Source organism: Leuciscus leuciscus (genome assembly GCF_965113295.1).
Source record: "Leuciscus leuciscus genome assembly, chromosome: 17".
Classification (NCBI taxonomy): domain Eukaryota; kingdom Metazoa; phylum Chordata; class Actinopteri; order Cypriniformes; family Leuciscidae; genus Leuciscus; species Leuciscus leuciscus.
The window spans coordinates 27,594,776-27,611,162 of record NC_138741.1 but is presented as its reverse complement, the minus strand read 5'-3'; the positions used below and the strand labels follow the sequence as shown (position 1 = coordinate 27,611,162).

The window sequence follows — 16,387 nt, the reverse complement described above, 5'->3', positions numbered from 1 at the left end:
AAGTCCGTGCTGCAGTTTCACTCAGACACTCACACAGCATGAAAACACTCGCTCCGGCTGCTTATTTGCATTGAGACGCTGATGGACACAAAAATCGTAAACTACCCGAAACGAGCACATGAAGAGCGTCACGGACGGCTGCCCGGTGGCTTTGCATATTCACAATCGTAACGAAACTCCCGATTCGCCCCACCTTCAGCTGTTTCCAATGAGACATACACCTTTATTCCTCCAGGGGGCGCTTGGAGGCTCAACAGCACTGGCCGCTATTGAGCCGCATTCAAATCCCACGACGTTTTTTTTCTCGTCAGAAAATATTTTTTAATAATATGTATAATCGTTTAAGTACCTTAATTCGAAGGATTAATATCCGACAAACAAATAAAAAATCTACTATAGCTCTCTCAAATATAATACATCTAAAATCTATAACCACTAACGATTGTGATTAGTCCAAACTCACCAGCGCTGAGAAAAGTAACAAGCGCCTTGTGACGAAAACAGCTCTGCGTGCGGTCGACACAATCCCTAATAACAGTAAGTTAGCCTACTCAGAAACTTTAATAACCGCTTAATTTGAAAATACACAGTGAACGCTTAAACTATGATTTTTAATGTTTAGACACAACCTACCTGGCAAGATATAAACAACCTCCCGGCAGATATACCCGCCCATTTTATGAAGTTTCATAGTAATTTCCTATCTTTCAGCTTATTGTATTTCTATGCCCTCTCCTCAAGACAGCGAGAATCGACTTCAAGGAACTGCGCATGTCCATCTCTGGCTCAGAGTAACGGTGCATTTTTAATTAAGTCGTTTCGAAACGAAAACTGAGTGATTTTTTTTTTATAACTGAATTATATTTAATATATTTTAAAGTAAAAAAAAAAATTTATTTAGAAAAAATATTTTTAAAAGGTATCTTTTGTAGCACTGTCAAATAGATTAATCGCATCTAACATAAACGTTTGAATTTACATATGTGTTTATATATATATGTAACATTAAATAAACGTTTATGTTACATGCGATTTAACAGCGCTAATATTTTGCCTTCAGTTACAGAGGGACTTGTTTTACATACAATATTGCATAGGAATCAAAGCAGTGACAAATAAAAAAATAATGGGAAAAATATGTATATACGTTAAAAACGATAAATAACTGAATACATTATGCATTCCTTGTTAACTAAATTTCACAGTGACCTCAAAACCCAGGGGAACAGGTTATTTTATTATGCATTTTTCGCTTTATCTTGATTAAATGATGAAGTAATAACCATATAGTTGGGAGTCTGATAATCTAGATTGTAGAGGTTTTTGTCTCTGACACTCTGTCTGATGCATTGAGTGAACAGCAGATGTCCAGCAATCCAACAGGTGCAGTGAAGTGAATGAGGTCAGCTTTACCATAACACTGAGAACACATCATCAACTTACATTATGGAATTAAACAGGGCCAGTGTGAGATCACAGGAGGCACAAGGGCACAAAACAGGTCTTTGAGAACTATTTTTCCGATCTAACAAAGGATCAGTGAAAGTAGGTCTTCAGAAAATGTTGTTCATCCTCTTCAGGACATCCTCTTCATGCCATGCGAATTGCATTTTAGATAATTGTTCATAAAACTACTAAAACATTATAGCAAACTTATTTTAAAGTCCAACTCTAGTTGTGGAATCTAAAATGAAATTATTATATATGCATATCAAAAACATTTCACAGCCTAATGTAAAAAAACAAAATCATTATGGAGCAATTAGATTTCTGAAAACTCATTTTTATATTAAAATGTATTTATTCAAATATAATGCACATTGATAACACACCACAATGTTAAAAATAATAAAATGAAATGTAGAAAGCAAAGGTTCGCTTTTCTGCATCGAGATGAGGGATTTTGAGTAACGTGTCAGGAATGAAACTATATAACAGCTCTCTAAACAAACGCAGTCTTTTGAAATTAAACTGAATGCATCAAGCAGAGGGAAATCTCTGTGTTTTGACAGTTTTAGTCATGTCTCTGTCAATATTTAACTACTGTAATCACACTAGATTATCTGTGAGTGTGAGATTTTCTCTGCATCATTGAATCCACCCCAGATTAACGTCTCTGACGGAGCTCTAGCACACTCTCTATACTGCATATTGGACTTTGTATGACAACTAGCTATAGAAAGCTCACTGTGTGGCACATTAGATGGTAAAGCAGTTGCTTTCCTTTAAAGTAAAGTAAAACAGTATTTGGTATATTTGACATTGGGAGCGCAATAACAAAACATGAATGAATGAATGAATGAATGAATGAATGAGGCATTTATATAGCGCTTTCATATGTACTACTGTACACCCAAAGCGCTTTACAATCATATCAGGGGATCTCTCCTAAACCACCACCAGTGTGCAGCACATCATATAAACATCATATAAACATTTTTTAAATTAAGTTGGGCGTTTAGTTTCCATGTAAACGATAACTGCACAACATGTAATACAGTATACAGTTACAGAAAATGACAATGAATATGTTTTTGGTTTAATTACAATCTATATGAATAGACTGAAAACATTCAGACCAAACATCCTCAACTGACTTGAGTTCAACTGGCATAAAATCTGTTTCACAACCTCAGTGCTTCAAATCATCTACAGAACAATTTACATTATTAATTAATACTAATGCAGAATGTAACTCCATATGAATGAAAACTTGCATTATGTTCTGTTTCACCACAGTAAATGTCCCACCTCTCTCTAAGCGCTGGCGGACTGATGTGCAATGAGACGCTCTCCTTGAGTTGTGTGGTGTTGGTCCATCTTTGATCCTGACGCCAAGGCCTCCTCTTCCAGCTGTTATGAAAGACAATCACATTGATTAAAAAGAGCTCATATTATAGCTTTTTAATCCCTGTTTTTTTATTACAGTTCTACATGACCTTTTTAGAATTAAAGTGCCCAAATTATGCTATTTTAAAGGTTTCTCATTTTGTTGTGGAGGTATCAAACAATAGATTTACATGCATCAAAGGTAAAATAAATAAATAACTAAATAAAAGTTACATTTTCGCATAATAAACATTGCACATCACCTCATCTCAAAGAGTCTGAAACCAGTTTGTTCGAAGAGTCAGGGTACGGTTCCATGACAACTATGTACTATAAACCAAAACGTTTTTCCTTTGCTTTTTCTACGATGACAATGTTGTTAAAACGATCTCCGTTCACACGGATCCGCGAAAATTACTAAAAATGCTGTATTCTGCTGCCAGGCCAGTAGTTGGCGATGTCACTTTGCAAATAAATAAATAAACTGAACACATAATACATGCGTGCATGATGTTTCCGTTTTCACAAATTCACGTTTTTGTAGTTTACATGGAGATAATAACGGTATCGTTTTTAAAAACTAGCACTTTGAAATGCTGACAAAATGTATAAATGAATGCAATGTAAGAAGCTTTGAATAAAACCACCTGCTATATTCTGCCTTGAATGCATAAATGTAAAGAGCTCTGAACCCTGCAAAAACATTTCCATAATCAGTCCATAGAAAATCCCTAGGAAAATGATTTTGGTTTTACACACAGCAGGTTAATTCAGCGGAGTCGCCTGCATGAATATTCAGAGTTGTACCTGCTCTCTGATGTAGTTTTGAGCACAGGGTCCGATGCCTCTTAATTGGAGACCCACAATAAAGCACCACACAGACAGTCCAGCCTCCAGCACAGTAAACGAAGCACAGGTGAACCACAGAGCAAGGGTTGTGTCCTGGACGAGAAACAAGTTCAGTCTTCATATGCAAGATTCTCAATGTCAGACATTTGGAATAATTAACATTTTATAAATGTTTTTGAAAAAAAGTCTCCTTTGTTCATCAAGGCTTAATTTATTAGTTCAAATATACAGTAAAACAGCAATATTGTGATATATTATTACATTTTAAAATGTAATTTCTTCCTGTGATGCAAAGCTGAATTTCCAGCATCATTACTCCAGTCTTCAGTGTCACATGATCTTTCAGAAATCATTGTAATATGCTGATGTGTATATACAGATGCATTTCTAATAATATTTTCGCTGTAGTTTTAAGAGGTTTTCCAGTGGAAAGACTCACATAGATGCGAGTGGCATCAAAAGGGCAGTCGACGATAACCAGAGAACGTGCATTGTTGGTGGAATTGCATCCTTTCATGAGGCCGCTCCCGTCGGTTGAAATAGTCAGACTGATAGCCAAAATCAACCCCAATAAACATGCCAGCGTGAGCAGGGTGTTCAGAAAGGAACTCACTAACAGACCGATGTGCTGCAGGAAGCAGAAGAACAGAGCTGTGTTAATGTCACCATAAAATCAAAATGGACAATTCTTGCTTTATTATGGAATATCACTCTTTTTTTTTTTTTTATCTGCCCTCGGAATCAAAATAACTTCCCCTTCCTCTTGCAGTGACATCTATTCTCTGATGACGTCATTTTTGCTGGCATTAAAAAAGCTGTTTACATTTTTATACAGTAAAACACAGACCAACTACAGTGATGGTGAGATCAGATCATACCGGCTGATCCTCGTGCATACAAAAATCTCACTGGATTATTACAATTAATGGCAAAATGAATGTTAGAAAATGTAAACGGATATTTCCCACTGACACATTATAGCAAAATTTATAAATAACTGGCTTAAAACCACTTTATTGGGATGAAAAAACGAACGTGCCTAAGACTTTGCACAGTACTGTATGTCACAATTAAGACTTATCGCAACTTCTGTTTCATGCGGACTATAAATAATACAGGGAAAGAACATAGTATTTTTGTAGTGGTATACAGAACAATTGCGATAAGGCCTTAGAAATATAACACTAAAACAGAGAAAAGGTTACTTACTAGTTTTGAGTATGTAATATTCCTCGACACCAATATTGCAACAATTCCACTTGCGATGCTCTGAGAAAAACATAATTTTAAAACGTTTGAGGACTTAAGTGGAATTTTAGGGTGCTTTCACACTTGGTTTGATTACCTGGTTCGAACCAGAGTTCGATTGCTTTTTTATGTTAGATGCGATTAATCGCGATTAATCGATTCAACAGCACTAATTATATGATTTGGGTCCTAACCGTGGTAGGCTTGCGTCATCAAAGCAGCAGCTGTTCACCCCAGTTACATGGTAATGACAAAATGGCAAATCAGCCAAATGCATACTGTAGTTGCTCGCCTCACTTTAATATTCAGATTTTTGAACACATGGTTTTGTTTTTAAAGCGTCAGCACATAATGGCACTTGCGTCTATCTGCCACGAAAGTACTGCAAATGTTCTAAAGAACGTGAGAGTCCAGCAGAATTGAGACATGCATTCTCTGCTTGCAGTGTGTGTTTTCTAGTCAAGAAAAGAAGAGAGAACACACACAAACACACAGTTTCATCAAATCATAGCCTACGTCATCAGTAGCGGTTCACCTCCGTGAGTTAGTACGATTGCGTTCATATCAGCAGCGAACCGTACCAGAGATGACATGAACCGTATCCCAGACCACCCTTCTTATTCGGACTCGGGTACGGTTCGCATGTGCGCACCTGATTTCTGAGGGTGTGTTCACACTTGTCAGGTTTGGTTCAATTCGATTCGATTAAAACGAACTCTGGTGCGATTGCTCTTTTAGTACGGTTCATTTGAATAAGTGTGAACGCTGCCATACGAACCCTGGTGCAAAACCAAACAAGTGGTGTTTGGTTTCAGCAAAACCACTGAAATATGAACGCAACATGGGCCAAAGACATGTAAACGAACCAAAAACAGGACATGATGTCACAAGATGCGACCCTTAAAAGGACAGAATGCTCAGGCATAGCTGTTTTTTCTCATCATAGTCACGATGTTGCCAATCACAGTTTGATACAAGCATCAGAACCACGTCGTCTCACAGCAGATCTTTATATTTGTGTGTGTGACAACGGAGGGATTCCTGTCGCTGTTTTGACTCCTTTACACATTTTATAAGCTCTTCACGAGTTCTCAGCTTCATCATATATGTGCTGACAAGGCATTGTTCTGGATGTTTGACAAGTTCCGTCGCAAAGTATAGGCTGTGTCATAAAAACAGCTTTTTTTATTTTGTATCTTTAGGTTCGGTGTTAAAAAATGACAGCGTAAATGCTAATCGAACCAAGACTAAATGTGTCATTTTCTTTTTTGGTCCACTCCAGACCATAAGAACCGAATTACAAGTGTGAACACACTCTGAAAGCAGCGTTCACATCATCAAACGAAGCGAACTGCGACATCAATCGAACCCGTGAGCGTACCAAAAGTGCTAGCGTGAAAGCACCCTTTCATTTTCTGGCTCTGTGGGAAAACGTAGAAATGTTAAAACTGCTCAGGAAGCCTAACAAATTTAATGTGTTAAATATATGTAAAAACAGCATATTCATTTGGGTGAACAAGAAAACCACAGCACACCCAAATTATAAGCAGTAGATGTGACATGATGTGACTATGCCCTTTTTGAGGGAATATTCTCAGGAATCAGACTCACTGGGAGTTTAGGAGCTACAGATGGGACGTAAGTGAACAAACATAGGCGTAATCACTCACCAGCAGTCCTGAGGAGACGGAGATGATGTTTGATATGGTATACTTCGTTGAGATCTCATTGCTGGGTTTGGATACGTGGCGTAACACGCTGCCATGAAGAATAGCGCTCAGGATGAAATTAACATGACCAATGACGATGAGCGTCAATCCTTTCTTCATCAGCCGCCCAGGACCCTTCTGCTTGTCTACATTAATATAATGTACTTTCATGCAGTGCTCTCAAAACTCACACTTACAAATGTCATTGCATTAGACAGCCTACACAAATACTGCTACGTTTAGTAAACATTTTGCCATGATTTTTTACTAGTTGACCAGTGCTTTTGTGCTTATTATTTAAAGGAAAGATACTGGTTTTGATATTTTATATTCTAATGCACTAGCATACATTTTGCTTCAATAAAATGTGTATATACATATACACATATATATATAATATTTTTGCAATATATATTATTAACTTATTTTTTTTATATAGTTCATAATGTTTATAGTTGTGTACATTTATAGCGTGACACAAATGACATTTGTGTCTACTACTATATGAAACTGCGCTGATTTAGGCCTACTTTCGCAGGATTTAGTATAAAATAATGTGTCTAAGGGTTCATCCAGCTTCAAGAATATTCTTTTCTACAGTGAATAAAAAACGAGAGAAAAAAAAGTAAATATTACAACAGACGCGCAATTGGCGAGAACAAATAACTGATTGTCGGAGGCTTTCCTCTCTGGAAACCCTCTTTTTATGTCTTCAATTAAACTATAAATCAACTATAATTCTCGTACGTGCAATAAAAAAGAAAGAAACGAATCACTTACCGAAATCACACATATCTGTAACTGTGTATTTGAGCTCTTAGTTTAGAAAGAAAAACTTCATGGATATAAAACGCAGGTTCCTCCCTTCATGCTCTACGACGTCACGCGCGCCTCACCTGTACAGCGGAAGTGGGAGGAGCCAGAACACAAAGGTCATTCAATGCGAATTAAGAAGAGCACAAATAAAACCTCAGACATTATTGACCTATATTTAGTTGTCAGATTTTTTAAAATTTAGTTTTTAGTTTTCTCTTTAATCCTCTGTAACTCAATTAATTTTAATTATTAAATTTTGCAAATCAAAAAATAAAATTGCTGGATTACTGCATTTGATAAACTTTTGAAATGGCTAATCAATATATAATACTATATATACTGTATATATACTATTTTTTTTTTTTTTTTGCATTGCTTTGCACTGCACTGCACACTGCCATCTGGGAATTTTCTAGCTTTTCTCTTATGTTGTTCACGTGGATTCTTCGATGCACCTCTTATGACTGTTACAGTCAGATTGTATTACCACTTGATCCACGAATATACAAATATATGCAGTATTTAGTTTCACGAGGTTCACTGTAGCACTCAAACACTGTCTGGCATGTGTCTGCCCATGCCAACTATTCAAACAATGACAGCGCTGATCTACTGAGACGCATAAAACAATAGCAGTGTCCAAAGTCCTGTCATATTCCAGCGACACACCCACATTATCAGCACTACGCAAATATTAGAGTGAAAACAAGTGAAAGCAATGCAACGCCATATAAGCAAAACGAGATAGAGATTAATATCAGAATATTGGAAAATGAAGAGAAAATTTACAGAAAACATAACATTTTATTGTCAGATGATATCAGAACGTCACATATTTTAATTGTCTGGCATTAAATTGATCAAAGCGTCGAAACCCTGACCAAACAGTTTACTCAGGAAATAATTTGCTAAAATGTACTTTTCACGATTAAGTCATTTGTCATAAAAAATGATTTTTTCAAGCTAAACATTTCACAACATTAAATGTATTAAGTTTTAAATTATAAAATAGATTTATTGTTCAAAGTTGAGAAAAAAAAAAATCATAACACAATTCATAATGACGCCAGATGCCACTGGCTTTGATATTTTGTTTCTAATGCAATGATATTTAATGTTTGTGGGGTCTAATTTTTTTGGTGAAGAAATAACAAGAGGTAAACTAGCCCTTCACAATTTCATTGTATAATATAATTATATTATATTATAAAACTATTATATTTTAAAATACATTTAAAAATTTGTAATTTTTTTGGGTCAAATCAAATTTAGTGTGATATGTAAAGTTTGCTTTGATTTATTTTTTTGCAAAAGTATAGTTTCCCTCTTATTATTTCTTTCCCAAAAATAAGCATGCAAGTATTTCCATATGATCGCTGCATCAAGCAACATATCAACCCAGAGGCACAGCGACCCCTCGTGGCCTCCAGAATCACGCAGGGGCATCTGAAGGTCACAGCACAGCAGATGCTGCCAATCCTGTCTGACCTTCATCAATGCGTGTGTAAAGTGAGACAAACACACGAGCACAGTATAGAAAGTCAGAACGGTATTTTCTTTATTTGAACTGTACTGTATGCTAAATGTTCACCTCGGTACAATAAACAAATACAAATACTCACACTAAAAACCAAACCTACAGTTCTGGAACCAACCTGACTGGAGTTGGCCGAGGACCTCAGGATATTGCATATAAACAACACAATGAGCTCCGAACAGTGCGCTTCCACATAAAGAACCCAAAAGAAAAGGAACAGGGAGAGGATCACAGGAAAGTATGGTTACAAAAACATTAAACTAGACAATACAAATCTAATTGAACTGCCATACATTCAACACCAAAAAACGCACTGGATGTCAGATCTATAAAAATACCTCGGGTAGGCGAAGAGGCTGATGGGAAGGAGCGAGTATTTAGACCACCGGTTTGTCGTGTGTTTTGGAGTAAATGTTCTTCCTGAGACAGGGGCGGTTTTTCACTCCAGTCCCTTTTCTGTGTGAGCTGCCATCTATTTTTGGAGTTTTACAGAACTCATAGCAAATACAAAATCAAAATGTTCCTCACGGTGACGTTCACTCAAATCCAAATTGCCGTTTTTGGGAACTGACATTTAAAAACCTGACACAGAATCGAACAAATCCTGAAAAAAAACAAAAACATTTTTGATCTAAATTAATTTATATATATTTATATATTAGTAAAATAGTGTGCTCTTGGGTCTTAAAGAGGGGTGGTTTCTGAGCTGGTGCTTGTTCAATTTGTGCAATTCTGTAAACAAGAGGTCAGCTAAACTCTAAATGTTCAAAAAAAATTGCTAATAATTTCTCTATCATCTTTATTTTTGCCCAAGAACAGCCTTTCCCTCTCTGTTCTCTTAATAGATACACTGTATATATATTTTTTATCATCAAGCACTTTTAACACTGAAACAAAGACGAGCACTAATTCCGTGGATGTAAAGATAGAAACGATGTTGAAACGTATAACTGCGTTGAGTTCTGTTACGTGCCTGAATAAGGTGAGGAGGAAGAAGAGGAGTGCATGACATGTGGGTATCAGTCAATGTTTCAAACTGGTGCACGAGGAAAGAGGGCGTGGCCATCGCGTAATGCCACGCCTCCTGACAAGAAAGCACCGCCCACCTGCATTGAAACAGGTGGAAATGATGTCCGCCCCTCGCAAAAACAACAGAAACAAAACCACCGAACTTCCTAGGTTAAAACGTAAATGAACAGTAAATGAAAAACACTCAAACTGAAAACAAGACAGTGGTAGACGTCCGTGAAGCATGTCTCTGGTGCAGCTGGCGCTGGCAGCTGATTGCTTGTTCACCCGTTCACTGTCTCTTAGTCTCTACTATTTGCAGTTGGTCAGCGGTCAGGTGTGTGGTTATGACTTGGCCAGGTGTTCTCTATGGTCGTTGTGTTTGAGGAGCTGGGTGGGGGAGGGGGCGAGGCTGGGCTGGGTGCCCGGCGGCAGGGGGTGGGCGCTGGGCACCCCGCCAGGCATCATGCCCTCTATTTGTCCACCCATGCCACCAGGAGACACACCCACTGCACCAGGGGGGAACCTGGAGAAAAGACAGAGAATATAGAGTTACGGTGAGGTAATTGGTTTAATGCTACACTCTTTGACTACAACAAATTGCTTGCAGACTCAAAGCTTAGTTTTGGCTGAAAATGTTATTTATACACTAGCAGTCAAAAGTTTAGGCACGTGATATGATTGAAATGTTTTCATGCTTAAAATTGTTTGACCTCAAGGCTTCTGCTTAAATGCTTAAAATGAATTGGTAACACTTTACAATAAAGTTTCATTGGTTAACATTAGTTAGCATTAGGCTGCATAGATTAGGTCAGCTGGAACCGGGGACACTATAACACTGGATGTACTCGTTACATCATAAGAAGAATGGCATCTACGCTAATGTTAGTCTTTCTGTTTATTCCGAGGTCAGCCGGATCCGGGCCTTATCCAGGTCAGATGGTGGACCTGCGCCTGGACCCATCCACAACGCATCCCTGAAGTGCCAGCCTCATCAGCCCTGTGAACTCCTCATCGACACGACAGCCATCGGCACTGATCTTAAACAGACTCGTCTCCATACCGGCGTGATGGCTCCGACTTCCAGCCAGATGGAACTGGATAAATATTTTGAATGTTCTGATCCAATCTGACTTCTGACCTGTAATGCTGCCTGAATCATAATCATACACTGTTCGTTTGTTGGCCAGAGGAGATCTGGCCCCCGACTGAGCCTTTTCTCCATTCTGTCACTGATGGAGTTTTGGTTCCTTGCCACTGTCGCCTTTGCTTAGTTGAGGACATTTAATATTCAACAATATTATTGATCTGCCTTACTTAGGGTGGACGATGGCGCAATTTTCTTCTAGAAACAAACTTTGTTGTATTATTTTCATATAAATAAAGGTGACTTGACTTAACTAACTACTTTAGTTAACATGAACTGAGAAAGAACAATACTTCTACAGCATTTATTATTTTTTGTTAATGTTCATTTCAACATTTACTAACACATGAACAAACAGTGAACAGTTGGATTTTTATTAACTAACATTAATAAAGATGAACAAATACCGTAACAAATGTGTTGCTCATTGTTAGTTCATGTTAGTTAATTCATGTTATTTTAGTTAATTTAATTATATTTAATTTAACCTTATTGTAAAGTCTCACCAATTCACTTTTCAGCCAAAAAACTAATTGTTGCCATGTATGAACTTTATGAATGTTTAAGATGGCCAATCAAATGAAAGATAACAGGGCTTTACTGTTCAACGCGACAATTCGTTTTTGCCGCGAAAGAGTAAGTTGTAAATAGATGTAAATATTTGACAACTGTTTTATGCTAGAAATGTTAAATGACCAACAGTAATATCCAGTGAAGCAAACTACTAAACCTTTATTCATAACGGAATGTGACGAGACGAGAAACGTTTTGCGTTGAGACATACGAATAAAATAAAATATTATTTGCAAATAGTTTAAACTGATTACTTCATAACTACAATATACCTGTAACTTTTACTGTTCTTATTTCTTTTCCTTTATTTCCTTAAATCCCTTTTTTGATCATTTAATTTCTTTAAATAAAAACACACAAAAAACACACACAACTGTATCAGTAAAATTAGTAAGTAAAACTGCTGTTCAGCCTTTATGTAACATTTCAATAAATAGGAAGGTATCACATGATAGCATGTTCCATTGCACAATGCACATGAGAATGAGAAATGTAAAAACAAAAGTTGTCAAATCAAAGTAAGGATATGCTTGATGTTTCAGACCTCACTGTTTTGTTCATCAATGTCTTTCAGAGCTATTTGGGCTGTATCTTGATACCTGGCGACAGCTGTGTTGCAGTACTCTGTGAATATTTACCTGTCATTGTTTAGGTATACATTTTGTCTTGCAGGCCACCAGGAGAAACGGCTGGTAGCGGTTGGGCCACTCTGCTGAGCGAGAGAAGCAATCAGACTGAGCAACACACATTGTGTGTGTGTGTGTGTGTGTGTGTGTGTGTGTGTGTGTGTGTGTGTGTGTGTGTGTGTGTGTGTGTGTGTGTGTGTGTGTGGGTTGGAGAGTTAAATGCATAACAATGAGGTGTTAGTTGAGGGAAACGTTCAGAGGGGTCATAGCGGGTAAAGCTAGAGGTGATGCTGTCGATGTAGAGCGAAGTTAATTTATGTGTGCCACAGGGACAGACGGCGGTAACCTTTAAGTCTATTTGCATATTGCGATCTGGAGGGATTACACTCACTACACAGGGATGAACTAATGAAGATTGTTTGCATTGTTGAACACAGCCGCTGTGTTGGTTGGCTGCTCATACATCAGAATGAATGAATTTGTTGAGTATTTCATCTCACTGCGAGGAAGGAGTGATCTTGAGTAGAGTGGGGAAAAGAGCAGGGATGGCGATTAGAGGGAATTTAATTAATCTGGTTTTGATTCAGATTTTATTTGACTATATAGGTCCCTCAGCGATTTGATTAAGGATTTAGTACTTTTGTAAGTGAAATTCTCAGAAATGCTGTTAAAAGTGGATCAGACCGAGCACCAAAACACACTTGTAGCCAATCAGCAGTAAGGGGCGTATACAATCATGAGGGGGGAGGGATTTGGGGCAGAGTTATCAAGATAGGGGTGTGATCTTTTTGGGTAGGGTCACGTTTATTTCGGTGATTTCAAATATCAACAGCGTTTCTCAGAAATCACTTACTGCACCTTTATTTTTTTTTACACATTTTGATGTTTTTAATACCATTTATAATTAATGAACAAATTATATTTATTATTTATTAAATTATTACTATTACCATTGCTATTTATTATGATACTATTTTTAAAATATTTTAGTAAATACTATAACTAAAATATTTTATTTTAAAAATAATATAAAATATTAAACCATTTATTGAACCATTATTAACAAATAATATATATATATTATTAACAAATAATATATATATATATATATATATATAACTATTACTATTTATTATTATTATACAATTTATTAAACTTTTCTGAAACTAGCTCATAAATATCACTAAATTATGCTAGATTTATACTGAAAACGAGAAGGAAACCATTTGCCAATGTGGTAAGAAAAATAAATTTAATTCATATTCTTGATATATTCAAGATGTTCAGTTTTACTTCTAAGTATATCTATAGTTTTAAGAATGTTTGAATACACACTGTTATATATATATATGGAAGATTAATAGAACTGAAGATTAATAGAACTGAATGGAATGAAAATCATTTGGGTCTGGTAAATGAGAACCGGTTCTCGATTCTCAATCCCAGAAACAAGGGTGTTTGAGATGTTAAACTCAAGGGTGGATGGAATAAAGGTTAGTATGATATGACAGGTAATGTATGTTAGGTTCTGTGCATGTTTAAAATCTCTTTTCTCACCTGTAAGCTCCTCCGTTGAGCTCCGGGTGTACTTGCTGCTCCATCATCCCCCACGGCGCCGTAGTAACAAAAAACTCTTTGTTGACGCAGTTTCTGAGACTGTCTGGAATACGACCTGAAAAACAGAACAAACCCCGAGACATGATGACTGATGTACAACAGAACGGATCCTTTGAGGGAGACAGAGTTTATATAAAGAACTAGATTTACATTCCCTGAAGGAAATACAAGTGCTTGCTAGGCAGCACAAGAATGCTAAAATAACAGTTTGAAAAGTTATGTGATATATATATATATATAGACAGGAGTGAGAGAAAGAGAGGTAAATCAGGACCCCTTTCCTTCACAGTTCACCTACCATCACATTAACCATGCAACCCTATGATAATCACAATTTCGTATGCCAATTCTACAATGACATCCTCAGAAGGGGTTACATTTTGAACAGAAAACATTTTAAGAGAGAGGTCAATGGGAGCTTTCATACCAGTGATGGCCCTGCGGATCTCAGTGGCCGCGGCCTCTCTCATCTCTAGTGAGGCCTGCTCACTGTACCACGCCGTGTGAGGGGTGCAGATCAGATTGGGCGCATCCTTCAGAGGACCCTGAGTAAAACTGAGAGAAAACCATAGCATAGGGACACAGAATGAGACTATATCCTGATTTGCATACTTTTACCACACATTGAAAGGATGTACTTCGCTGGTGATGTGAAAGTACATACAATATGTATTTACATTTAAAACTGTTTTCATTTTAATATATGTGACCCTGGATCACAAAACCAGTGACAAGTCGCACGGGTATATTTGTGACAATAGCCAACAATACATTGTATGGTTCAGAATTATTGATTTTTCTTTTATGCCAAAAATCATTAGCATATTAAGTAAAGATCATGTTCCACAAAGATATTTTGTCAATTTCCTACTGTAAATACATAAAACATTTATTTTTGTGAGTGAATGCAGCACAATCGCAAAGATAAATGGATTTTTCAGCATTTTTTTGATGAATAGAAAGTTAAAAAGAAAAGCATTTATTTGAAACAGTAAAAAAAAATTATGAATTATAATAAAATAAAAAAAGTATAATGTTATATCTTTGTTTTTTAAAATAAATGTAATGCATCCTTGCTAAATAAAAGTGTTTGTTTCTTTTTATTTTTTTAAATAGTATTATTCCCAAATGCAAACTTTTGAAAATTCATTATTACTCAACGTCGGATACATTGTGATAATAATCAAATGAGAATAACACAATAATACAAGCGAAAGAAATTAATCCAAGGGAAGAAATGTGCTCCCATAACAAATTTCCATTATGTTCAAGAAAAGTAAAATGCCAGAGCAGAAAACTTTGCAGTCCTTGCTATGTTTGTACATCTGAAATAACACACCAATGCACTATGATCTGGGATGCACTAATCCTAATATTGCATATTATATAGAAGTAATAGTATGCAAATTTAGGTACAGCTGAAGAGATGTTTGGAGTTACATCTATTATCTTAAGACAAATTGTGATGTACAGCAACATGGAGATTGTTCTAATTAGTACGTCATTACAAATGTTACCTGAAGGGTTCAGATTCGTGAACGTCCAGGGCGGCCCCTCGTATCCTGCCCTCTTTTAGAGCCTGAGCCAGGGCTTTTTCATCGACCAGACCCCCTCGGGCTGTGTTGACTAGAAACGCTCCCTGTCGCATCTACGAAAACATGATGCATGATATTTCACAAGTCCTCAAAGTCATGTTCAGGCCACAGCCACTAGATGGCGCTCATGATAACAGCATGCGATTAATGGACCGTTTGTGTGTAGTCTACCTGTTTGATGGTGAAGTCGTTAATGAGGTGGTGATTGTGTTCGTTTAGGTTGCAGTGGAGAGACACACAGTCGCTCTGGTACAGGAGGTCCTGTAAGGTGTAAACTCTCTGAACGCCCAGCGATCGCTCTAAACCGTCTTGCAAGTATGGGTCGTAAAAGATCACATTGAAGCCAAACACTTTTGCTCGAACAGCCACTGCCTGTCCTGATCGGCCTATAACACAAATATACATCAATATATAGACACACAAACCCATCCAGCAGAAATTACTTTAGGATTGTTTGTATAACTTGTATGACAACTATAGTGCTTGTTTGTCCTTCTCGGAGCTTAACTAATTTCACCACTGACTTGAGTTATATGAAAACAACAATTATACATGGATGACAATACAGTGAATAGATGACATAATTCATTTGAATCATTCCTTTAAGGTTCCTGTGATTTTTTATATGTAAATATAATATTTTCATGTACACTACCAGTAAAAAGTCTGCAGTCACTTTAAATTATATTATTTATAAAATTTATTATTACATTATATTTTTAGTTAAATGCTTGAATTTAGTCTTATAAGGGTTAAGGTTCGATTGTGCTTACATTAGAATTTCAATACTAAAATTGTACTTCATAACAATTGTCACTTCATGTTTCAAACAC

At 36.7% G+C, this 16,387-nt stretch overlaps 2 protein-coding genes across 14 annotated transcripts in view; both read right to left on the bottom strand.

The window, feature by feature from the left end:
* Nucleotides 1-2,411: 2,411 nt before the first annotated feature.
* Nucleotides 2,412-7,553, bottom strand: krtcap3 (keratinocyte associated protein 3). The gene is made up of 6 exons (XM_082142782.1): nucleotides 7,416-7,553; nucleotides 6,597-6,781; nucleotides 4,888-4,947; nucleotides 4,118-4,306; nucleotides 3,637-3,771; nucleotides 2,412-2,853 (listed from the first exon to the last, which is right to left on the bottom strand). The coding sequence occupies exons 1-6, from the start codon at nucleotides 7,426-7,428 to the stop codon at nucleotides 2,758-2,760; spliced, it is 678 nt and encodes a 225-aa protein (XP_081998908.1). The 5' UTR covers nucleotides 7,429-7,553; the 3' UTR covers nucleotides 2,412-2,757.
* Nucleotides 7,554-8,987: 1,434 nt separating this feature from the next.
* Nucleotides 8,988-16,387, bottom strand: part of ctbp2a (C-terminal binding protein 2a) — a 48,587-nt gene continuing 41,187 nt past the window's right edge. For 8 of the 13 annotated variants that reach the window (XM_082142760.1, XM_082142770.1, XM_082142769.1 and 5 more), the window contains 5 exons: nucleotides 15,726-15,940; nucleotides 15,477-15,607; nucleotides 14,387-14,514; nucleotides 13,900-14,014; nucleotides 8,988-10,522 (listed from right to left, as the gene is read on the bottom strand). In XM_082142760.1, coding sequence (XP_081998886.1) covers nucleotides 10,342-10,522; nucleotides 13,900-14,014; nucleotides 14,387-14,514; nucleotides 15,477-15,607; nucleotides 15,726-15,940 — 770 coding nt within the window. In that variant the 3' untranslated portion in view covers nucleotides 8,988-10,341. Of the gene's footprint in view, nucleotides 10,523-12,354; nucleotides 12,429-12,510; nucleotides 12,860-13,899; nucleotides 14,015-14,386; nucleotides 14,515-15,476; nucleotides 15,608-15,725; nucleotides 15,941-16,387 lie in introns of those variants that run through there. The other 5 variants (XM_082142761.1, XM_082142763.1, XM_082142762.1 and 2 more) reach the window with 4 other exon arrangements.